Raw genomic sequence first — 25,688 nt, 5'->3', positions numbered from 1 at the left:
CCGCCCTTCCTTCCCCCCCGCAATCAACAAGAACGGGCTGGGCGTGGCCGCCTCGACTCTTTCCTCCTCATTGGCTGGGGAGGAGAAGACGCCAAACGGGTGGTGGTGAGGGGGGGGGGGGGAGAGCGGCGGCGCTTGCGCATGCGCGGCACGCCGAGCGGGCGAGCGCTGAGGAGAAGATGGCGGCGGCGGTGTCGGCGGCGGGCTCGGCTGCGGCGGCCGGCTTGGAGAGCGGCGTCGCGAAGATGGCGGAGGCCGCGGCGGGAGGCGGCGGAGGGATGGCCGTGGTGGTGTCGGCGGCGAACGGGGCTGGCAACGGCGTCGTGGGCGACGGGATCCCCAAGAGGTGCGCTGGGCGGCGGCGGCGGCGGCGGCGGCGGCGGCGGGGGGGGGGGGGAGGCGGCTCCTCAGCGGCGCGCGCCCGCGGGCCCCCGGCGCGCTCTCGTGGGGGCGGAGGCGCGCGCGCGCTCGCGAGCCGCCCTGAAAGAGAAGCTTTTGCTAGTCCCGGGAGGAGGAGGCGGCCGCCGCCGCGTGTTCAGTTTAATTAATGCGCTCGCTTATTAATCACTCACAATTTTTACCCATAACTCACGGGCCCCGTTTCATTGACTGACTGATTAATTTATTTGATCGCTCGTTGGCTACTGACGTTTCAATCCATAATCTATAGGGCTCCTTTCATGAATTAGTTCACCCGTTAATTACGCATAGCTTTGTCCACAACGTACAGGCCTCTTTCGTTAACTAATTAATCACCGGATAATGACTTAACGACTTTTATCCGTAAATTACGGGCCTTTTCAACTGATTAATTCGCTCGCTTCGTTATTAATTAATTAACGTAATTAATTCGTTAATTACCAATATTTGCGTCCATAATTTACGGGCCTCTTTCATTCATTAATTTGCTCACTCGTTGATTAATATTTTTATCCATGGTTTACACGCCTCTTTCAGTAATTCGTTTCCTGGCTTATTCGCCAGTTACTGATATTTTTATCTATGTTTCATGGGCCTCTTTCGTTGCCTCGTGCATTTGCTGCACTAATTAATAATAATAAAATAATTATTAATTATTTTAATAATTAATTTAAATATTTCCTCCGTGGTTTATGTGCCTGATCCATTAATTAGTTCATTCGCTGATTTTTTTTTAAAGGGTGCAACCTATGACTTCCACCGTTGATGTTTGCAAGTCTCTTTGTTCTCCCACTCTGCATTTTTGCTAGACGGCTGGTTTTGCCCATCTAGGTGGTGTATTTCTGAGGGGGATACAGTTCCTTGTATTCCAGCCTCCTCCCCTACCTAACCAAGTTCCCGTTGGAGAGGCAGCGGGAACCGTACCCGCAGGGAGGGGCAAGGGGGGGAGTGCAGATTCCCAAAATCAGGCTTGGAACTCTGTCTCTGACCTCGGATCCGGGAATCTGAAATATCCTGTAGCCCCCCAGGCGCTGTCTTGGGCCCATAAGTTTGCTCCTTTAATTACTAATGTTTTATCCATGGTTTAGAGACCTCTTTATTTCATTTTCCAACGTATTAAGTATTAACTACTATTAATATGGTAGTTATCCAGGATCTACGGCCCTGTTCCATTAATTAATTTATTTACTGATTTATTTATTAGTTATATTCATAATTTATGGGCCTGTTTCAGTAATTAAGAATGTGTTCATTAGTTAGGGCCTACTTTATTAATGGAATTAATCATCTTTATTAATCACTAATAACTAGTCACTGGGCCTATTTTATTAATGTAATGAATCACATCTTTACTAAATTGGTGCTGTTGTGTATCTTAGTTATGGGCCTATTTAATGTAACAAATCATTTATTTCTAATATTTCATTCACTAGTTAATGGGTTTATTCTATAAGTGCAACAAATCACATTTGTTCATGATAATATTCATAGAATCATAGAATAGTAGGGTTGGAAGGGGCCTATAAGACCATCAAGTTCAACCCCCATTAGTTCATTAGTTACAGGTCTGTTTGATTATATTTTACCAAGTAATTGCCAATATTTTATTCACTGGTTAATGGTCTTTAAAACAGAAAATATTCTGCATGCGTAGCCCCTTTCTCTGTTTCTTTTCCCTTCACCTCCTCTTAATTTTATTTCTATCTTTATATCCCTCCCCCCAATGAACATGGTGCTCCTTCCTCATTTTCGCCTCACAATAGCTGTGTGAGGTAGCTTAGGCTGAAAGAGATTGGCCCATGGGCCACCCAGTAAATGATGTGCTGATCAGGGATTTGAACCTGGGTCTCCCTGGTCACTGCCTTCATTCTTAGCTACAACCCAATGGCTTCCTTAAATTGACACTTTCTGTTTAGCCTTCTGAATAAGCCCACAGAAGTGGGCAGATTTGTTTATTAGCCTGCCATTTTTTTTTACTAGCTTGCGGTGGGCTGGCCGAGGAGGGGCAGAGACATCTGTCTCTCCTGCAGCAGCCCGGTGCATTTCTTTTGTGGGCACAGAGAAGGGGGCTTCCCTTCCCTTGCTGCCTGCTTGGTTTTTGTGCTGGGTGGGTGCAGAGGAGGAACAGAGTTAGTGCTTCATCCTTCCCTCCTCCATTGGCCTGCTTGCTTGCCTGCATGGGGTTCCCAGTCACCTGTGGCGTCCAGGCGAGTGTTTAAATACAAGGCTGCATTAACTACAATTGGGACTCAGTGATCATTAGTAATAACATGGCCAAAAACATTAGGAATGTTTACAAAGATTAAACATAAAATAGGCCATGCCCACATGTTTATAGTACAAAAATAAAGGCCAGACATATTAAAGGAGGGAGGGGGAATAAAAGAAAACAACTAAGGTCCTACCAGCACTCCTGATTAGCTGTACTGGGGTGCAGTTAGGGCAGAAAAATGTCCTACAACTCCCAGCATGCCCCAGCCAGGACCTTCTTGTAGAACCCTTTTTTTCTGTCCTAAAAATGCATAGGATTGTGCCTTTAATTACTCTTGGCATTACGAATAAGATTTTTTTAGTGCTGTGTTGAAACCTAGCAGTGGCAACTTCCAGTATGGAGTTATTTTTATTTATTTTAAAACATTTATACCCTGCCTTACCTCTGTCAGTAACGTGACAATTAAAAACCTTCTTTCAATTTCAGCAAAAGTGCTAAAATTAAAACATGACAGCCAGCAGCAAAACTAGCAATGCATCAGCCGTCAAAATGTTTAAAATATTCCAGAAGTAGAGACTGATTAAAAAGGGCCAGTTAGAATTGCCTACTAAATGCCTTCATAAAAAGGAAGGCCTTTACCAGCTTCCAAAGGTCGTTAATGAGGAGATAGGCCTCACTTCCTCTTGAATGACATGAGAATGCTGTTGCTGGCTGAGGGCGATGGGAGTTGTAGTCCAACATCTGGAAGGCTGGGGTTGTGGCAGACTTGAGCAAGTGTGGTGTAGTGGATAAGAGTGTTGGACTAGGACCGTGGCGACCCAGGTTCAAAAGTCCCGCTTGGCTAGAGAAGGGACCTTCAGCCTGTCGCTATATCTTTCTCTGCGTAACCTACCTCTCAGGGTTGTTGTGAGTGTATAATGGGTGGAGAGAGCTTTTGCCCTGCGCAAAAGATGGGATACAAATGTAATAAATAAATGTGTGTCCCAATCCTAGCTTGGCTGTGGAACTCACCGGGTGGCCATAAGTTGAGAGATGGTGACTGGTGCCACCAGGGTCACAGGGTCATTGTGGAAGAAGAGAGAGAAACGTGCACACCCCTCTCCCTGCTTGAGCTCCTGGGAGGAAGAGTGGGATGTGACAAATCTACATTGAATTGTGTACACGGTTTTGGCTGTTATAATGCATTTTCTTCAGTGCTCAAAACACTCAGTGCCTATCTTGTAATCTTCACAACACCCTTGTGAGGTAGGTTAGTATTATCCCAAATCTCAGGTGGGGGTTGAGGCTCTGAAGGAATGGCCTAGCTTAGGCCACCCAGTGAGTTATTGTCTGAAGTGAGATGTCAATGTGGAGGGTGGGGGAGGTTGTGAGTTTAGAGCTGATGGTCTTGCTAATCGATACGCAGCCCCCCCCCCCTTTTAGGGGCAAAGGATATGCGAGCAAGAGTGTGGTTGCCTGGTGAGTTTGGGGGGGGTGTGGGAGACAAAAAGTGATACAGTATATATAAGTATTTGAAATTGGTGTGTGTGTGTTGGGAGGCGGGTGAGAATAATTCATAACTGCAAGAACTCCCAACAGATATGGTAAAATAAAAGTCTTTGAAAAGATGGACTTTCCAGAAAATGAGGTTCAGAACTGGGTTGTGGGATGCTCTAGCCTCTATTCCTTAATGTCAGACATAAGGAAGGCCTGAAGCTCTGATCCCAATATACATGGCTGGTTGTGATCATTCAGTGGTACTGGAATGGCACTCTGCATATCTTCAGTGGCTTTCTCTTCTAGGTCTGAGCTTCCAGGCTTTGGGGTGTGAAAGCTGTCAGAGTTTGGGCTCTGTGATTCGAGCTCCTTTTTCTGTTTGCAGTGACAGCGAGCGGCCAAACCAGAACGAGAAAAGGAAAGAGAAAAATGCCAAGCGAGGAGGAGGGAGTCGCTTTGAGCCGTACGCCAGCCCTTCGAAAAGATACCGAGCCTTCATTACCAACATCCCCTTCGATGTGAAGTGGCAGTACCTCAAAGACCTAGTTAAAGAGAAAGGTAAACAGCTCTGCGTATGCCTGAGCGTCATCTGTTGTCCTTCCCTGTGACTGATTTCCTTGTCCAGAAGACAGGAATGTGTCTGAGGTGACTCTGGGTAGCTGTAGCAATGTTGAGCAGCCAAGGTTTTTTGAGGGCTGGCCCTCCTGGCGTTGCATGCTCGCTGCTGTGCCCTCTTGGGACGCATCCTTTGTGTTCAGGTGTTTGGCATTGGCTAATAAAGCTTCAGTGTAAAAAGAGCCGTTTGGTCTCTTGGAAGAGGCGGGACTTTTATCATCAGGGTTTTGGTGTGAGCTGTTCTTTTTTTTTAAAAAAAAGGGAAACCCTTTTGAAGCCTTTCTAGACATGTTGTCCAATTACCGCCGAGGGTGGAAAGCAGCCTTCTTCCTGGTTGATGCAATCTTGCTTTCGTTGTTGAATATCCAGGGCCGTTTTAAGAGTGACCTTTCAAAGGAAGATGGATTGATTTATGGCTTCCCTCACCTGCCCCTTTTGATTTTGTAAAGAGGGGCTACCAGCAGGGGCATATTGGCCCCTCCCTACTAATCTTGCTTTGACCAAGTCCTGGCTTGGTCCCAAACCCTGCTCTTTGAAAGATCTGAGCCTTTAGGCAAATTTGGCCAGGTCTGTGACTGTGTGAGTCACCTCTTTCCTCAAAGCAGCTGGTGCAGAATTGGAACCAACCTATAATCTGTTTGTCACTGGAATAATGTAGTTTGCAGCGAATATATTTTGGTGGAAGTAAATAAAATCTCCATCGTCCTGGTGGGTCTCTCTTGAAACGTATACACTGGGAAAGACACTTGGTTCACATGCTTTGAAGCTCAGGGTCCCACGTGTACCTGTGGCTTAAAGTGGCGAATGATGGCTCATGTGCTTGTGAGCCTAAGGAAAGTAAACTGAATGCCCAGCCCCATTAGGGGGTGCGTGGACCATTCATCATGAAGTGTGTTAACACTCATCAGGTCGTGTTGGTAGCACCAGAAATCTCAGGAGCCCTCAACAGGTGGTGGATATACAGCTGAACAATCCAGCCCTCCTTCCAGCTGTGGTTTCGTTACATTATTAAATCATGAAAGGGACGTTGCTTTGGGACGTGACAGTTCTTGACTGACGCCGGGCGTGAAATATTGGTGACTAGGAGTGTCTCTGTGCATAGATGTGTTCCCCAGTGCTGGCACTATGTTGAACTTGGTGCCAAGGGGTTTCTGGCCTTTTTCTTCAGCTCATGTGGACTAAAAAGTCCGACGCGAGACTTGTTTCCTCTGCTCGACTGCTCCTCCCTGCAGGTGCAGCCAGGAGGAAAAAGGAGAAATCGCTTCTTTCTCTGCGCAGAGAGCGTAGTGTGTGTTATGTACAGATGGGAGCGTCCTTGGGTATTTGTGGCTACAGCTCAGATTTGAGTAACTGGCATTCCTTAAAGTTGCTTTTTCAGTCCAATCTGCCAAATGATTGCTTGAGCAATCTGAAATAAACTGCTTTTGATGCAAGTTGCCACGGAACTAGGAATGTGGCTGTCCAAAATAGCTAGAATTCTGGGTTTTGAATGTAAGAATTACAGGGCCCAGGATTCAGGTTTGGGAACAGCAGATAAATTGAGATGACAGACTGCTATTCCATCACTCAACAATCACGGGATATTGAAAGCCCTTAATAACGGTAACTCTCCAGAGGTGTCTTGGCACCAGTAAGTATGGTTTAGGAGACTTAAGTGTTGTGGTCTGTTCAGCTCTCTCACCTGGTGTGTGTGGATGCCTCTCTCTGAAATGCTTAAAATGTGGCTCCCCCTTGGTGAAGTCATTTCAGTTTATCATTTGTTGGTGAAACTTAAAGTTACAGGTGTGCAGTACGTTATCCCTTTTTTATTCAAACTTTCTACCAGTGTTCTTGATCTTCCTCTGGCTGATCCAGGTGAACTGGCTTAAGCTGGGCTCCCACCGTCAAAAGCTTTGGCCCATTGATGCTGACACGATCATATAAACCAGTGGTGGGCAACTTGTGGTCCTCGAAGTTTTGGCCTGCAGCTCATATCAGCTACCGCCAGCATAGCTAAGTGTGATGACGCATGATGGGAGTTGTAGGCCCAAACTCTGGAGGGCCACAAGTTGCACAACCTTGATATAAACAGTGTCTTTTTTGTGAAGGGGGAAACAGAATAGGATTTTGTTGACTCCACCAAATGTAGTTCTGGTTCATGTCTCTCTTAGGACAGTATCAGAGAGCAGTAGACTTCAGGGTCTGATGTTTAGTCTTACTAATTCAAACTGCTTACATGCTTTTTAGCACAAGCTGTGGTCTGTCTTCTTTTTTTAAAGTTTGGATTTAGCCCAAACTGAATGGGAGTTGCAGCAAACTGCAGGAATTGCAAGTTAGTGTTCAACATGAGACACAGATGCAACCTGCATTACAGCCTTACTGTCTGCTTGCATGTCATAAGGACATCAGAAGAGCCCTGCTGGATCAGACCAAGGGTCCATCCAGTCCAGCATTCTGTTCACACACAGGGGCCAACCAGCTGCCCACAGGAAACCCACAAGCAGGACATGAGTGCAACAGCTCCCTCCCGCCCATGTTTCCCAGCAACTGGTGTACAAAGGCTCACTGCCTCATGTTTCTTTGCAGCTTTCTCATTTAAAACTTCTTTGTGCTTTGAGTTCATCTCTCATGTAGGCTGAGGATAATCTCTGCGGAGATGGGAATGGGAATCAGGAAGAAGAGAAAATGTTATGTAACTTTGATGTTTTGATGGGAAGTTAGAAGACCCAACTGAAATTGAACTTGTGTTTCTCTCAGCCAAATTCGTTTCTTAGCCCATCTGTCTCTTAGGGTTGTTGGTACTAAAGGAGAATCCGTCCTTAGAGGAGAAGTTAGATACATATGTGATAGATCAGCCTTCCCCAAACTGGCACTCTCCAGATGTGTTGGACTGCAACTTTCATAATTCCCGGCCAGAATGGCCAGTGGCAGTCCAACATATGTGGATGGTACCAGGTTCGGGGAGGCTGTAACAGATAAACCAGTGAAAACAAGCATTTGAAGTAGATTAGCAGGGAGCACCTTGCATAAAGGGAATCTTAAAAGGTTCATGGCAGTTTTGGGAGCTGAGAGAAGAACTGAGTACGTAGGCTCCAGCTTTGGTTCAGATGCCCTTCCTCTGTTCAAGGCAGAGCCTGAGCCGTAGGCCCTAATTTCTAGCTGGGAGGGCAATTCTCTTTGATTTCAAGGATTTGGCTAAAGAAAGCATGAAAAAGATCCCTGCACATTTTTCCATCCCTTGACATTCTGTCAACGAGCGAATGTTGAAGAAATTGAGAGGTGGAAATGGCTTGCTTCTTGGGAGGAGAAAAATCAGCGATGTTTGTTAACTCTGGTCCAACAAACGTATTGCACACCTGTAATGCCAAGTTGCGGTGGATTAGCAAACGTGGAGTGTTCCTGGGCTTTCTAATAAGGCAGAGGCTCCGTATAAGGTTGTTGACGATTGTTCTAAATCCCCCTTGTTTTCTTGGCTTTCTCCCTTGGTCTATGTACCGTCTGGAATCTCATTTGTAGTTGGTGAGGTAACATACGTGGAGCTCTTAATGGACGCTGAAGGAAAGTCAAGGGTAAGTCTTTGAGAGCATTTCTTCCGTGGATTTTTACTACATGACAAAATGTAACTGTTATGGTGGTGTGGAACCAAACGAATTTGGGCAGCGTAGCGTGTATGTAGTTGAGTGGTTCTCTCGTCGGCGCTGCCCCAAAGCTGCTTGATGGTGATGAGGGTGGGGGGAGGAGGTGGAAAGGGGGCTTGGTAGGCCCCGCAGCGCCCCCTGCTGCGCTCCTGTGGTGTTTGGCTGTATATGACTGAAGCATGGATCCTTGTGTACTTCTCACTGGTATCTTAATGTCCAAAACTTAGCTTAAATGTCTTCGTGTGGCTCTTGTCGCTGACCTTCGTAAGCTCGGTGTGGACGAGAGGTTGTGCAAATGTCAGAACGCCATGGCAGTCTGTGTCTAAATGTAAAAAAATCAAAATAGCTGTTGTAGGCGCCAGTGCTTTTCAGCTCAGTGAGTGAATGCTTCAGGACTTTCCCTGAAGGCCGAGGTTTGGAATAAGAGTGGCAAGGGTTTGATGTCCTAGAGGCAAGTAGGAGCTAGCAGAGTGACGTCTCTGAGAGAAGCTGGGAGGCTGTTCAGCATATTGCTACTTCTGCGTCAACCAGGCCATGTAGGAGTAGCTTCCAGAATCCAGGTAAAACCGTTGTGCCGCTGTTTTAAACAGCAGAATCTTGACCGTGCAGATCGTAAAGTACCCTTTTAAATATGTCTCTTTGAGACTGTTTGGCATCGAGCTCTTTAGTGACTCGTGTTTTTTTCTTCCTTTTCCCCCCGCCCCATTTTCTGCTTCTCTCGGCCTGGCGTGAAATTTCCACACCAACAGGGATGCGCGTAAGTACCTGCCCCTCCCCTCCCTCGCCACGAATTGTTTCAAATGGAAAGGGGAGAAGCTCCTAACTTTGGGCTAACCCTTGGTGATGGCTGGCCTTGTGTGTTTTGCCCATAGCGTGGTTGAGTTCAAGATGGAAGAGAGCATGAAAAAGGCGGTCGAGGTCCTGAACAAACACAGCCTCAGTGGGAGACCCCTGAAGGTGAAGGAGGTAAGCCTGAAAAGTGGAGGGGGGGCGACGACATGGTTTTCTGTGTAGCTATGCATGCCTCTTTTCTCTCCCCTGCTGCTTTTGCCTTACATCTACATAAGCAAAGCAGATGTGTCGTGTGTCGTCCCCCCCCCCCCCCCGAATCTGGTGCCATAGGCTAGGTCTCACTGGAGTTGTTAACCTGTGTTTGGGCTGGACTCAGGGCAAGTGGAGGAGGGATTGAATGCTCCTCTGTACAAAAGCAGTTCTTTTTTCATGGGGAAGAAGCATGCCAGTGAGACAGCTAGGCTAGAGAATTCTTAAAACATGTATCCCATCCAAGGAGGTGTACGTGAGCCCCTTCTTCACTTTATCCTCACAACAGCCCTGTGAGGTAGGTTAGGCTGAGAGTCTGCAACTGGCCTAAAGTGAGCATCATGGTTGAGTGGGGACTAGAACCCCAATTCTTCCAAGTCCCGACACTCAACCACACTGGCCTTCCCCTGACATCTAGCTCTTCTTACATGGGGAATGATATTTTTTGTGCATCATGCAAGTTCTCTTCTACCCTGCCCATGGCTTATCGTCACAGTTCTAGCCTCTGTTGTGTGGGGAGAGAGGGCTCTGTGTTCTTACTCTGTGACTTCCTCTTCATTTCCTCTGGACTGTTGGGGATGGCAGAGACAGAAATGGATGTCATACTTTAAGTGTACTTCTCACCCTTTGAGTCAAAGAGGAATTCATCCTGTAAGACTGTTTTCCCCAAACTGGCACCCTCTGGAGGTGTTGGACTACAGCTCTGCTGGCTGGGGTTGATGGGAGTTGTAGTCCAACACCTTCGGAGGGTGCCAGGTTGGGGAAAGCTGCCCTATCTATAGCTTCATGTCATCTGTTCTAGTGAGCCAAGCCACACACGTGAGCCAGCGTGATTTGCTTTACAGAAAGAGGATCATGCTAATGATGTCAAGCAACCTTCTCCCATGAAGTACACCAAGCCTTGAGAAACTTACCTCCAGTCCTGTCATCCCCTCAAATGTTGGGGGGAAGCGGGGAAGAGCGTGTCCCAGGCCAACCCTTTGTGGCTTTATGGAGGGTCAGGAATGCCTCGTGACCTCACCAGGCTGTTAGATGATCAGTTGTGATCATCTAACACAGCTGAACATCAGGACAAGCTTCCTGGCCATTAGAGCAATATGACAATGGAACTCATTACTTGGGGAGGTTGTGGGCTCTCCCACGCTGGAGGCATTCAAGGTGAAGCCAGATAGCCATCTGTCAGGGGTGCTCTGACTTGGATTCCTGCATTGAGCAGAGGGTTGGACTCGATGGTCTTATAGGCCCCTTCCAACCCTCCTATTCTATGATTCTGTGAAATTTCACGAATGTGGCTTCACGCCATTTATGCAGCCTGTGTGAGTGGCTTGAATGAGTGCTGGGGCTGCACCCCCGGATTGTGCCTGAACAAGCAGCGATAGTCTACCAGGCTGTGTGCAAGACTTTCCCTGGCCCAATTCTGCTTAGGGGCATCTCGCTGTTCTGTGGGAGGTGCTTGCTTACCCCTTCCTCTTTCCTTCTTAGGACCCCGATGGAGAGCACGTCCGGAGGGCTGTGCAGAAGGCCATGGCAGCATCTGGGGGTGGGATGGGAATTGGGCCTGGCCCCAGTGGCCCTGGGATGATCAACATCCCTCCCAGCATTCTCAACAATCCCAACATCCCCAATGAAATCATCCATGCTCTGCAGGCAGGCAGGCTCGGCAGCACCGTCTTCGTGGCCAACGTAAGTGCATTGATTCACCTGATTTGTACCCAGAATCAACCTTCCAGCTTGCCTCTGGCTTCCCCTCTGGCCGCATCCTTCGCCATTGGTGTTGTCAGATGACTTGAGAAGCGTGTTCCAGATGTGTCGGAAGCCATCTGTCCAGATGTGTGGGCCCGACACATCTGGAGAGCGGCCGTGCTCTCTGAGAACGATGGGAGTTGCAGTCCAACACATCTGGCACTAGGGCACCAGGCCAGGGAAGGCCAGAATAGAGGCATAGGACAGCACAACTATTGGGAGCAGTTGCTTTGGATGAGAGATCTTATTTTGGCGGCCAAGCTATGATGATGCTAATGGCTGGTCTCTCTTATACGACTTCCCAAGCAGTGATCATATTCTTTGTAATTTGGATGAAAAGATAAAGGCATTAGTGTGGGGTGAGATACCTGTGGGAACAAATTTTCTCTCCCCCAGCAAAGGTAAGAACAGAGAGAGGCTTATTTAAGCACAGTGGGGGCTGTGGACATTTATTTTAGATTACATCCTGCCTTTGGACTTTTGGATGTCATGACATTGGGTTCAAAGAAATAAAAAGCCAAAGGTGTTTTTTTTACTGGAGGGCTCAGCCCAGGTGACGAAGGCAGGTGTTTTTATTAGGGGTGATAAACAGTGGCCGCCAAATCTGGAGGGACAAATGGGGACAGGGTGACTATCTTCAAAGGCTTTTGTTTTTAACTGTGGGTGGCTTAGCATTGGTAGAGGGTGGCAGTAGCGGCAATCCTTTATTTTTCTTTGTTTAAAGTTCTGCTGTCACAGAGAATGGTGGCGGTGCTCCTCTCGGCTTGCCAACATAGCGTAATTCCTGGGGCATTCTGGGGGGAAAGCAATGGTGGCTGCCGTTTTGAAAAAGTCAAAAGCTGTTGAATCTTGAAAAGTTTTTTAAAAAAAGAAAAAAAAAATGACCCGCTGGAAGTAATTGCCCCACATACTGTTAAATGTTCTGACACCTCCCCGTCCCCCAATTGACTTACTGGCAATCTGGAGCATTTCTGCCTGGCTTAGAAATGCCCCTGTTTCCTTGGCAAAAGGTGTGTCTCATGGAACTTAGTCAGGCCCGACTCCACACAAAGCAGTGTGGAGCAGCAGCCTAGATTGTGTGCTTGCAGGAAAGCTTGTTTGGGAGCTAGTCTGAAGGGACACAGGTAAAACAATCGGGGCTGAGATGGAGCTTCTGTTCCAGGCATTCCCAATAGGTCACCATAACAGAAGGCAGGAAGGAACAGTTCCTCTCAAAGGTAGTATTCGCCATTCAGCATAGAATACGGGGCAAGGCAAGCTTGGGCTTATCTTAACATAGTGTAAAGAGGTTTGTATGGGACAATTGCCAGATTCTGTGGCCCTTGCAGGCACAAACGGAACACAGGATTCTGTTTAACCCAGACAATTTGATGCTCCTTCTCCAACCTGGCGCCCTCCAGATGTGTTGGACTGGGGACGGCTGCTTTAATACAGTACAGTATGAACGCCACATGACCATTTCTCTTGACATTATGTGCACAAGTCTTGTGGATGGTTCAGCATGCCCTGGTTTTTTGTGTGCACTAGTTCAGTCTGTTGCACTAAGCTCTTTCTGCGTGGTGGCGAGTTGTTTTGGTAAGAGTCATTTGCACACTTGGTTCAGTACAAGCAAATCCACCCCAAAGACCGGCTCCTTGGAGCTTGTGATACTCCCAGCCTCGTGGCTTAGCCCTTCTCCCCTGCCCCTGTCCTGGATGCTGCCCTGCAGCGCTTTCCCCCCCTGCTGCTTCTCATGCTGCATGTTCTCTTCCTTCAGCTGGATTACAAAGTTGGCTGGAAGAAGCTGAAGGAGGTGTTCAGCATGGCCGGGGTCGTGGTCCGCGCAGACATCCTAGAAGACAAAGATGGCAAAAGCCGGGGGATTGGCACTGTTACGTTTGAGCAGGCCATTGAAGCCGTTCAGGCCATCTGTATCCTTTCTCCAGGGTGCCCTGGAAACAATAGGCGGGACTAGATTTGCTTACTGGCCTGGTCCATGCATCACACTAACCCATGGCATGCGTTGTTGAATTCTAGGTTAGCACGATGTGCAAATCTGCCTGCACCGACAAACCATGGTTTGTTAACCACAAACAAGTCAGAAAGAGAATCCATGGTTTGCCGCTGGGTTGTGAATTCAGGGTTGTTTAAAACTTTGGTGGGTGTTATATGTGCATCCAGAACCATATGTTGTTTCGCCAGGCTACAGAGGCGGCGGGCAAGAGTGGTACCCCCTCTCCCCCGCTCTACATGCCAGTACTACAGTGCCACAAAGGCATTTGGGATACAGGGAAGGAGGGGGTGAAGGAGGAGGAAACAAGCAACTCTGGGATTGAGAAAGCAAACCATGGTTTGTTCAATCATCTGGATAGGGCAACAAACGCTGGGTTAAATAAACTACAGGTTAATGTTATGTGTGAACCAGGTCACAATGTGTGGGTGTGATAATTAAGTTGGTGGCTCACATTTTGATCCAGAACGGTTCTTTCAGGAGCTCCAGAACAGTTCTTCAGCCCAGGTGAAGGCAGACTTCAGGCTTACGGAATCTACTTTTTTTTTTTTTTACTAAAGTCCCTGGGGTCTACCAACTGCATCCAGATGCAAAATGGCAGTTTGGGGACATTCGGTAAGTCCGCTTCTGGACTATAGCACGCTTTCAAGAAAGTATCGGTGTATAATTTTTAAATCGAAAACAGCAGTCACTTATCCATAGTGGCCGCTTTCAGTTTCCCCCATAACCACTCTCTTGATACAGAGTCAGGCCTGGTGGATGGTCCTTGATGCCCGGTTCTTCTCCCTCTTCTGCTGCCTGCTTGAAGGGCTGCCGGCATTGGAGGCTTTGGTCATCACATTTTGTTTTCAAGCCAAGAAAGCCTAGTGCAGAAATTATTCCTGGTTGTGGGCATTGGCAGCTCTTAGCTGGAAAAACGGGTGGTGGATCCGAGCAGGGTAGACAAAACGTTGGATGCTTGCAGGGGTGTACCTTCAGGCCTCAGTTGGGAAAACGTGTGGTGCGTGCTCCTTGACCCTGAATGCCAGCCATGTTCAACGGGCAGCTGCTGTTCGAGAGGCCAATGCATGTGAAGATGGTAAGGATAAGAATGGTCACAATTCAGATTCTGCTGCCTGCATGCTTCTCTCCACCCCGCCCTCGTACTTTGGCCATGTTCTGAAGGTGCGATCTAATCTTTCAGGATGAGCGAGCCTTGCCGAAAGGGGACTTCTTCCCTCCGGAGCGGCCCCAGCAGCTTCCTCGTAAGTATCCCCGTAGCACTATAGGCCGGCTTGAAATGGCTGTGCTTCTTGGAGTAGGGAGCTCTTGGGAGGAATCGTTTGCACACCTGCCACCTTTTGGAGAGAGACATCACTCCCTTGTCAGTGACGAGGAAAGGTTTTCCATGGATATTTTTCTATTTTCTTTCTATTTTGTTGTATTTTTTCCAATAGAAACAACTATTTTGTTTCTATTGGAAAAAAAACTTTTCCCAACCTGGTGCTCTCCAGACATGTTGGACTACGACTCCCAGCATCCCCCAGCAGACGTAGATCATTGGTTCCACTGGCAAACTGTTTGTCCCATCGAGGAGATTCTCCTAATGTTCAGCCCAAGTCTACTTTCCTGTAACTTCTGGAGTGGCAGAAAATTGGCCCTCTTCTGCGTGACAATCCTTGGGGGATTTGAGCAGTGGCCGTCGTAAGTTCCAGGCGGAGAAGGGTCTTTCCCAACTGGGAATGCTGGGAGTCGCAGTCCAACACCTTTGGAAGGCACCAGAATGGGGAAGGCTGGTTTATCCACTTGTCTAGAATTCTCCCTCTCTTTCTGCTGCGGAAAGTTTGACTAGATACTGACAGCTGTTCCTTCCTCTTTTCCAGATGGACTCGGGGGAATTGGCATGGGATTGGGGCCAGGAGGAATACCTATTGATGCGAACCACTTGAACAAGGGGCTGAGTATGGGCAACTTGGGTCCTGGAGGTGAGTTAAGGAGCGGAGCTGGACTCTGTGTGCAGCTACTTCTCTCTTCCCCCTCCCACCTGCTGTTTTGTCATGCTCTGACGTCTCACGCCTTCTGCAACTGCCTCTGCTTTGAGGTGGGCACCTCTCATAATACTAGAACCCAGTGGGGTCATCATCCATGAAGCTGATTGGTGGGAGATTTGGGACAGATCAAAGGAAAGACTTCTTCACACAGCAGAGTGAAACTATGGAACTCGCTACTACAAAATTTATTTTCCCAGGCATTTTAGCATTTTAGCTCTTCAGACTTTTAGCTTTGCTGTTTTAAATCTGTATTTTAAATCCCTGCACTGCTGCTAGGTTTTATTCTGGTTTTATTCTGGTTGTATTGTTATACTCTGGTTTTAATGTTCTATATGTTTTATATTGTTTTATTGTGTGCTGTTTGGTTTTAATTTTTATGAACTGCTCAGAGAGCTTCGGCTATTGGGTGGTATAGAAATGGAATGGAATGAATGAATGAATAATTAAATAAATAAAAATTTCCAAAGCAGGATGCAACCAATAAAACTATACAACATCAACCAAATAACTTTTTGCACCCGATTATCTTCACAAGCAATTATTAAACTGAAGTTTAATTTTATGTTATTTTTATAGCCTGCCTTTCATAGTTAAAACTGTGGAATTCGCTACCTTAAGATGTAGGGATGGCCACCAATTTGGATGGCTTTAAAAGGGGATTGGGCAAATTCATGGAGGAAAAGGCTATCAATAGCTACTAGTTCTGATGGCTAAATGCCGCGTCCAGTACCAGAGGCAGTGTGGCTGTGTACACCAGTTGTTGGGGAACATGGACAGGAGGGTGCTGTTGCATTTGTGTCTTGCTTATGGGTTTCCCGTCAACAGCTGGTTGGCCACTGTGTGAACAGAATGCTGGACTAGATGGACCCTGGGTCTGATCCAGCAGGGCCCTTCTAATGTTCTTATGAGGTACTCCTCTTCATGATTTTGAACACCTGTAAGGCTTGGAAATGCCTCAGCCTCTTGCCATCTGTTCCTGGTTGCCTGACTTGGTGGGTGGGGAGCAGACACAGGCATGCTTTTATGTTGGCTGTAGGACGCCATGGCCTGCTTCTTAAATGGGTGCTTTTTATTTGCTCTTGGGGCCTTCTGACGCATTTGGATGGCTGTAAAACGGGATTCCCCTTCATGGATCACTGCTTTGTTGTGGCAAAGGGGCTCGCGAAACTCAGTGAAGCCATAAGCTATGCCGTGCAGGGCCACCCAAGACAGACAGGTCATGGTGGAGAGTTCTGACAAAATGTGGTCCACTGGAGAAGGAAATGGCAACCCACTCCAGTATTCTTGCCAAGAAAACCCCATGGAACGTATCACAAGGCTAAAAGAGATGATGCCGGAAGATGAGCCCCTCAGGTCGGAAGGTGTCCAATATGCTACTGGGGAAGAGCAGAGGGAATTTCCAAGTAGCGCCAGAAAAAGTGAAGCGGCTGGGCCAAAGCCAAAAGGACACTCAGCTGTGGATGTGTCTGGTGGTGAAAAGGAAGTCTGATGCTGTAAAGAACAATATTGTTTAGGAACCTGGAATGTAAGGTCAATGAATCAAGGTAAGCTGGAGGTGGTCAAACATGAGATGGCAAGATTGAACATCGACATCTGGGGAATCAGCGAACTAAAATGGACAGGCATGGGCGAATTTAATTCAGGTGACCATTATATCTACTACTGTGGGCAAGAATCCCTTAGAAGAAATGGAGTAGCACTCATAGTCAACAAAAGGGTGGAGAAAGCAGTACTGGGGCACAATCTCAAAAACGATAGAATGATCTCAGTACGAATCCAAGGCAAACCATTCAACATCACGGTAATTCAAGTCTATGCCCCAACCACTGAGGCCGAAGAAGCTGAGGTTGATCGGTTCTATGAAGACCTACAACACCTTCTAGAACTAACACCAAAAAAAGATGTCCTCTTCATCATAGGGGATTGGAATGCTAAAGTAGGAAGTCAAGAAACCACCGGGATAACAGGCAAGCATGGCCTTGGTGTACAAAATGAAGCAGGACAAAGGCTAATAGAGTTTTGCCAAGAGAACACGCTGATCATAGCAAACACTCTTTTCCAACAGCACAAGAGACGACTCTACACATGGACACCACCAGATGGTCAATATCGAAATCAGATTGATTATGTCCTTTGCAGCCAAAGATGGAGACACTCTATACAGTCAGTAAAAACAAGATCTGGAGCTGACTGTGGCTGAGATCAGGAGCTTCTTACTGCAAAATTTCAGCTTAAATTGAAGAACGTAGGGAAAACCACTAAACCATTCAGGTGTGACCTAAATCATATCCCTGATGAATATACAGTGGAGGTGAGGAATAGATTTCAGGGATTAGACCTGATAGACAGAGTGCCTGAGGAACTATGGACGGAGGTCCGTAACATTGTTCAGGAGGCAGCAACTCAATCCATCCCAAAGAAAAAGAAATGCAAGAAAGCCAAGTGGCTGTCAGATGATGAGGCTTTACAAGTAGCTGAGGAAAGAAGGGAAGCAAAAAGCAAGGGAGAAAGCGGAAGATATATCCAACTGAATGCAGAGTTCCAGAGAATAGCAAGGAGAGACAAGAAGGCCTTCTTAAATGAACAATGCAAAGAAATCGAGGAAAACAATGGAATGGGAAAGACTAGAGATCTTTTCAAGAAAATCGGAGATCTCAAGGGAACGTTTTGTGCAAAGACAGGCATGATAAAGGACAAAGAAGACAGGGACTGAACAGAAGCAGATGAGATTAAGAAGAGGTGGAAAGAATACACAGAAGAACTATACAGGAAAGATCTTAATGTCCCTGATAGCCATGATAGTGCGGTCACTGAACTTGAGCCGGACATCCTCGAGAGTGAAGTCAAGTGGGCCTTAGGAAGCATTACTAACAACAAAGCTAGCAGAGATGACAGTATTCCAGGTGAGCTATTTAAGATCCTAAAAGAAGATGCTGTTAAAGTGCTGCACTCAATATGCCAACAAATGTGGAACGCTCAACAGTGGCCACAAGACTGGAAAAGGTCAGTTTACATTCCAGTTCCAAAGAAGGGCAACGCCAAAGAGTGTTCAAACTACTGCACAGTTGCGCTCATTTCACATGGCAGCAAGGTTATGATCAAAATTCTACAAGCTAGGCTTCAGCAGCATGTGAACCGAGAACTACCGGAAGTACGAGTTGGGTTTCGAAGAGGCAGAGGAACTAGAGATCAAATCGCCAACATTCGCTGGATCATGGAGAAAGCAAGAGAATTCCAGAAAAACGTCTATCTCTGCTTCATTGACTATGCTAAAGCCTTTGATTGTGTGGATCACAACAAACTGTGGCAAATTCTTAAAGAGATGGGAGTACCAGACTACCTTACCTGCCTCCTGAGAAACCTGTACGAGGGTCAAGAAGCAACAGTAAGAACTGGACATGGAACAACCGATTGGTTAAAAATTGGGAAAGGAGTACGACAAGGCTGTATATTGTCGCCCTGCTTATTTAATTTATATGCAGAGTACATCATGAGAAACGCCGGGTTGGATGAATCACAGGTCGGAATTAAGATTGCCGGGAGAATTACCAACAACCTCCGATACGCAGATGATACCACCCTAATGGCAGAAAGCGAAGAGGATCTCAAGAGCCTCTTGTTGAGGGTGAAAGTGGAGAGTGCAAAAGCTGGTTTGAAACTCAACATTAAAACAACGAAGATCATGGCATCTGGCCCCGTCACTTCCTGCCATATAGAAGGGGAAGAAATGGAAGCAGTGACAGATTTTACTTTCTTGGGCTCCAAGATCACCGCGGACGGTGACTGTAGCCATGAAATTAAAAGACGCTTGCTCCTTGGGAGGAAAGCTATGGCCAACCTAGACAGCATAGTAAGAAGCAGAGACATCACCTTGCCGACAAAGGTTCGTATAACCAAAGCTATGGTTTTCTCAGTAGTAATGTATGGCTGTGAGAGCTGGACTATAAGGAAGGCTGAGCACCGAAGAATTGATGCTTTCGAACTGTGGTGCTGGAGAGACTCTTACGAGTCCCCTGGACTGCAAGGAGGTCAAATCAGTCAGTCCTAAAGGAAATCAACCCTGAGTGCTCATTGGAAGGACAGATACTGAAGCTGAAGCTCCAGTATTTTGGCCACCTAATGCGAAGAGAAAAGTCACTGGAAAAGACCCTGATTCTGGGAAAGATTGAAGGCAAAAGGAGAAGGGGACGGCAGAGGATGAGATGGCTGGATAGCATCACTGATGCAATGAATATGAACTTGAGCACGCTCCGGGAGAGAGCAGAGGACAGGAAGGCCTGGCGTGTCATGGTCCATGGGGTCACGAAGAGTCGGACACGACTGAACGACTGAAAACAACAACAAAAGGGGATTGGGCAAATTCATGGAGGAAAAGGCTATCAACAGCTACTAGTCCTGATGGCTAAATGCCACCTCCAGTACCAGAGGCAGTGTAGCTGTGTACACCAGTTGTTTGGGAACATGGACAGGAGCATGCTGTTGCATTTGTTGCCTGTGGTTCTGTTGGTCAGAAGCTTCTTATTGGAAGCAAAAGATTAAATCCTCTGGGTTCTGTCAGTGTGTGCAGACGTTCTGGCCGTAGATGTGAAGACACTGCATGCTGCTGACGTGTGGAATAGATCAGCGTTGATGCGACACAGTGTTCAATCTTAGTTTTAGGGCTTTAGCTCCTTGTTTGTCCCATTCGGTTCATGACTCAGGGCTGCAAGTTAGTCTGTTCCTTGCTCTTTGTTTCATTGCAGTCGGTGTTCCTGCTGTCCTACTAGCAATGATCTGAAACTGGTTTTTGAAGTATTTCATACAGTGCCTAGTTAATGTAGGGAGGCCTTCTCCAATCTGGTCCCCTTCAGATGTGTTGGGGGATGCTGGAAATTGTAGTCCACATCTAGAGGGCACCAGGTTGGAGAAGGGTGACTTAGGGAATCTACAAGAGGTGGCGGTACCCTTTAACTGAGATGCCCTTTAAAAAGGGAACTAGCTAATGTTATGGCTGGCAAAGCTGTTGCTGGGCACTGGACATGATGGTGATATGTTCACCTCCAGGTTTTGCTTATGAAAGCTAGCTGCTCTGGGGAGCAATAACGGAGTTTGCCAGGGTAGGGATACCTTCATGTCCAGCTTCTGGGCTCCCCAGACACATAAGTTGGCCACTGCTGGAGAACAGGATACTGGAGGAGAGAGGCCAGGGGTGGGGAACCTTTTTTCTCTTGAGGGCCATGTTTCCTCAGGGGTAATCTGTCAGGGACTGCATGCCAGCAGTGTGTGGTACCAAAGCCTGGGGTGGGCAGAGTCAAACACTCTCTCTCTCTCTCTCTCTCTCTCTCTCTCTCTCTCTCTCTCTCTCTCTCTCTCGGCCGGCCGGCCTGCCTGCCTGCCTGCCTGCCTGCCTGCCTGCCTGCCTGCCTGCCTGCCTGCCTGCCTGCCTGCCTGCCTGCCTGCCATCTCTGTCTTTCTTCTGCCATCCCGTTCTCTTTCTAGCTGCTCTTTCTTTTCTTCCTTCCTTCCTTCTTCCTTCCTGCAGCCTCCTTCTCTCACATACGCTGATCTTCCTTCCTTCCTTTCTGCTATCCCCTGCTCTATCACTGCTCGCTTCCTTCCCTCCTTCCTTTCTTCCTGAAATCCCCCCCCCCCCGGTCTCTTCTTCCCTGCCCAGCGGGGGAAGGAAAGACTGCTCTTGCCAAGAGGTCTGAACTGACTACTTACAGAGGGCTTTTGAAATTGGGCTCCAGGCTGCATGGAATTAGACTGCAGTCTGCAGGTTGCCCACCCCTCAGAGGGGTCTTTGGTCTTTTCCAGCAGGGAGTTATTGGCCAGGTTTGGATGATCAGCAGGGAAAAGAAGCCACCATGGCTTCTTTTCCCCGCCCTGTGCATGCTACTCATGCGCCTGCCATTTCCATAATTACTGTTGCCACAGTGTGGGTTGCCGTGTTTGAACCCAGTGAGGTGCATGGCAGGGGTGGCTTCCAAAACACCCCACAACCCATGGCTTAGGAGTTTTGGGGTGGTTTAGAAGCCACCCCTGCCGCACACTTTGCTGGGTTTGGACAACATGGCAACCCATACCGCAGCGAGGGTAATGAGGGGAATGGCGGGTGCTTCTCTTCCTCAGCTGATCGCCTGAGCCTGGTCCCTATTCTTCTTACTGAGGTCTGTCTCCATGACCATCAGCCATTAGGGCTTAACAGAAGTCCTGTGTCCAGAGGCAGCATCCCTCTGTGTAATTGCAGGCCGAGGGGCCGTGCCACAGAGAGGGGAAGCACCTGGACCTCCCATAGGCTGGAGCAAGCTGGGAGTAGGATGCTGTACCAAATGGCCCTTTGGTCTGACCCAGCGGGGCTGCTCTTAGGTTCGCAGTCCTGGTCACACACCTGTCCTGTTCCTTTTCAGGAATGGGCATCGAAGGCCTGGGCTTCGGAATGAGCAAAATGGGAGGTAAGTTCATATCTCCTACAGCAGGTTTCCTATCTTCCTGTTGCCCCAAAATACGCCAACTAAACGTGAAACATGGTACATTCTTCCTTTCAGGGATGGAGGGCCCCTTCAGCGGCATGGAGAGCCTGGGCCGTTTTCCTTCTGGGATGAACCTCGGCAGGATGAGCGGTGAGGACCTGGTGCCTGGACTCCCCCCATTCCCAAGTCAGGCGCTTCTTAATAGAGCTTGGGAAGGGGAACAATGCTGGCACTTTGAGTAAAAATGCCTATTTCAAAGGTTCCAGAATAGGTAACCAGGGAGGAGAGAGCTGTTGCCTCCATGCCCTGCATGCGGACATCTGGGGCATGTGGCTGTCCCCTGTTCGAATCAGGATGCTGGGTGGGTTGGGTCCAGCTTAATCTGATCTGACCTAGCAGGGCCTTAGGTTCTCTGTGTAGAAGGGACATCAGAGAGCAAGGTTCTCCTTGCCAACTGGGCTTCATGTATTTTGCTGCCCTTCCTTCCAGAAATGGACCGTGCAATTGGAGGTGGATTTGAAAGAGACTTCCCCAGAAATGAAATGGGAATGCCTCGTAGTTTTGGAGATACCCTGGACAGGGGAATGGGTAAGCTGTCCTTGCTCTGCGTTTTGCTAGGTGTTCAGCTCCAGGCTTGCTCCAGACTCTTCCCCTCCCCTCCCTTCATCTGTGGCAACCCTAATGGGTGCTGTGCTTGGAGCGCTTCCACAAACCTGGGCGGTGGGTAGGATCTCACGTGAGCAGCAACTGCCACCATGTCCTTTGGCTGTGGTGTTCAGAAGGCTAGATCTTTTATAGCAATCCCCAATTTTTAAAGCCATAGCTGAGTGTCTTGAATGAAAATAGCCATTATAGCTTCCAGTTCAGATCCCAGCAGAGCAAGGGGCTATTGTGGGGTGGGGGGAGAGGTGATGAGAAAAAGAGATGGGGAGGCACTTTGGCCAAGTCACTCCTTCAGGCTGTTTCCAGATAACAAAACAAGGACTGCTTGTGACACCTGTATTCCCTTTCTCTCTCCTTCCCCTTCTGCCCATTGGGAGGAAGTCAGGATACCCGAGTACCAGGATGGGGTGGGGCAATTATCTCACAGTAGAAAGTGCTGAAAAAGAGAGGCTTTGTGGCCAGGCCTTGCAAAATGGGGGAATGGACTGGGTGAGGTAGAAGATGAGGACATCTTGGAGTAGTCTGTGGCATTCGAGCTTGCACCCTGCATTTTTGGGATACTTGACCATCTGGGGAGAAAAAGCTCTTGGGCTCTGTTCAGAGTTCCGTTTTACTCTGTCAGATGAGTATAAATGCTGCCACTTAACTTAACCGAAGTTGCTTTGAAAATGCAGAATCAAGGTTGGGTCTTGCAAACCACTCTGAGATGGAATGCTCCAAAAGTTTTTTTTTTTTTTTAAGAATAATGGCGATAATAAAAATCGGCTGGTTTGCTTTGAGCATAATTTTGGGATGTAGATTTTTTTAAAAATGTCTACGGACTTAACCTCTGCAGGGTTGGGGGAAAACACTTTGGAGTAGACATTTTAGCTGAGTTGAACAGACCACATCGTGAAGCTTCAGAATACACAAGCCCCAAGTCCCGCCCTGCTGCGAGTAGGTTCTCAAAACGGTGAACTTGGGGTATTGGCCCATGGACCCTAGTGGATAAACGAGATTGTGGGCTAGGATGGGGAAGCAAACCTGGGAAGGGAATCTAAGCAAGATGAGCAGAGCCAAGGAGTAGTTCTGAGGGCACCTCAGTCCCTGGGTGCTTGCAGGACTGGGGCTTCGTGGACTGCGCTGATGGCTGCATTCTGTTCTCCCTCCCTTTCCTCTGCAGGGGGCGGTGGCGGAGCCAGCATCCCTGCGATCGACAGGATGGCCCCTGGGCTCGACCGCATGGCCACCGGCATTGATAGGCTTCCCTCTGGGATGGGGCATGGGATAGAAAGGGTGGGCTCTGAGATGGACAGGATGGGGCTGGTGCTGGACCGCATGGGCTCTGGCGTGGACAGGATGGGCTCGGGCATCGACCGGATGGCCCCTCTTGGCATAGACCACCTGGCGTCCAGCATCGACCGCATGGGCTCTGGCATAGACAGGATGGGTGCGGGGATGGAGAGGATGGGCACTGGCCTTGGGTTTGGGATCGACCGCATGGGGTCGGCCATTGACCGCGTCGGCACCACCATCGATCGCATGGGTGCCGGTGTGGACCGCATGGGCACCGGCATGGATAGGATGGGCCTGGGCATGGACCGTATGGTTCCGGCAGGGATGGGCCCGGTGATGGACAGGATGCCGGCAGGGCTGGACCGCATTGGTGCGGCCCCCATCGACCGGATGGGGCTGGACCGCTTGGCCGCCTCCAGCATGGAGAGGATGGGGTTGGACCGCATGGGTGCTGCTGCGACCAGCATGGAGAGGATGGGGCCAGCCATGGGGCAGGGCTTGGGGGCAGGGCTAGACAGGATGGGGCTGGCCATGGGGAGCTCCTTTGAGAGGTCCATGGAGATGGATCGGGGGAACTTCGCTGCCGGAAGCTTTGCCGGGGCCCTTGGAGCCGGAGGGCCTGTCGCTGCCGCCGCCACCGGGGTTGCAAGGAAAGCCTGCCAGATCTTTGTGAGAAACGTGAGTCGAGGGCAGGATGCACTGTGGGGTAATGCAAGGACCTGGCTCAGTTTCTGGGCGAGTGGTCCAAAGAGCCTTTCCGCTTCCCCCTCCTCCCTGTTTTCCCCATGCCCATGAGATCAAATCTGTGGGATCAGGACTGGGCAGCCTGGGTTCTGGAGAAGGATTTTTCATAGGCCCAAACCTCCATAGAATGGGTGATACAGGCTTAGTGGGCCTCGGGTGGAAGGCTGAAGTCGTGGTTTCGAAAGTGCTTTGAGAGGATCTCTCCCATGAAGTAGCTGGCTCCTGGCGGGTTGTCTGGGGAACCTGTGGTGTGCTTTGTAGCCAACGAAATGGCACGTTTTTGATGATCTTTGTGGGCTTCTCTTTGCTCTTCCCAGCTTCCTTTTGACTTCACATGGAAAATGCTGAAAGACAAGTTCAATGAATGTGGTGAGTAATTCAGCTGAGGATTGACCCAAATCTTGACCAGGGAACAAGGGAGCTATGTGATTTCTTGACCAGATGGGAAAGGGTTCAGCTTTTCATAAGACCTTCACTCAGCCCTCTGTATCAGACAGCTGAGACACAGGTTGCCTCATCTGTTGGCAGACAACCGAGGAATTTAAAACTAGCTACCGTTCATTCCTCGTGCTGCTCCCTAGCGACATTCCAGTGGCCACGAAAGGACCAGGAAGGCCTTCTCAGAAGATCTCAGGGGTCGGCTCTGTGCGTGCATGCGTGTGTGCGTGTATGGGGGACTTGGGCTAAGTGAAAATTCTCCTGCAGGGCATGTCCTGTATGCGGACATCAAAATGGAGAATGGGAAGTCTAAAGGGTGCGGTGTAGTTCGGTTCGAGTCCCCTGAAGTCGCCGAGAGAGCTTGCCGCATGATGAATGGGATTCAGCTCCGCGGCAGAGAGATCGACGTGCGGATTGATAGAAATGCTTAAAACCTGGCCTTTTTAGATTCAAAAGGGGGGCGGAAAGAGAGAGCTTGGGTTTGTACTTTTTTCTTGTTAAGACTTTTTTTAATTTGCCTGGTGTAAAGATGGTGAGACAACTCAGTTGCTTTCCAGAGTAATTATAATTCCTTTTTTTAAAATGAGGGTTTGTTTTCCATTTTACCATCTCGTTTTTTGCATTGAAAACTGTTTAACATGCACAATCCTGGTTTTTTGTAGTGGTGTCACCCTTGTTGAATTTCAAGATGTATTGTTACAGTATGTCTTCAGTAATAAACTTTTCCAGTAACAGGTGGCTTCCCACCCATTCCTTGCCAGTAAGAGATCCTCTTGGGGGAAAAAAGAATATTTAGAAGGGAGAGAGCAAGTAGTGCTGATAACTATGTATCTTTTCGCCTCTGGAAAATAGTTCATTTGGAATTTATATGAAGCGTTTTGGAAAAATGTACAACTAGAACACAAGTCAGACCAAAACCACATGTCTTGTATGAGATCTGTCAATATTAAAAGCGTTCGCTTGTGACTTACA

The 25,688-nt window shown here is 48.3% G+C and overlaps 1 protein-coding gene across 1 annotated transcript; it reads left to right on the top strand.

Moving 5' to 3' along the window:
- Positions 1–159: 159 nt before the first annotated feature.
- HNRNPM (heterogeneous nuclear ribonucleoprotein M) lies at positions 160–25,688 on the top strand. Its single transcript, XM_084825463.1, has 16 exons — positions 160–346; positions 4,494–4,666; positions 8,219–8,271; positions 9,090–9,097; positions 9,213–9,306; positions 10,864–11,064; positions 12,881–13,034; positions 14,143–14,192; positions 14,298–14,358; positions 14,977–15,078; positions 21,534–21,578; positions 21,672–21,746; positions 22,086–22,184; positions 23,422–24,212; positions 24,596–24,647; positions 24,984–25,688. Exons 1-16 carry the CDS (start codon positions 180–182, stop codon positions 25,145–25,147), a joined length of 2,289 nt encoding a protein of 762 aa, XP_084681589.1. The 5' UTR covers positions 160–179; the 3' UTR covers positions 25,148–25,688.

The sequence above is a fragment of the Heloderma suspectum genome, chromosome Z, assembly GCF_057233095.1.
Source record: "Heloderma suspectum isolate Gila_16-S chromosome Z, 16-S_ref, whole genome shotgun sequence".
Taxonomy (NCBI): domain Eukaryota; kingdom Metazoa; phylum Chordata; class Lepidosauria; order Squamata; family Helodermatidae; genus Heloderma; species Heloderma suspectum.
The sequence above is the reverse complement of the archived record's forward strand: the minus strand, read 5'-3'. Positions and strand labels throughout refer to the sequence as shown.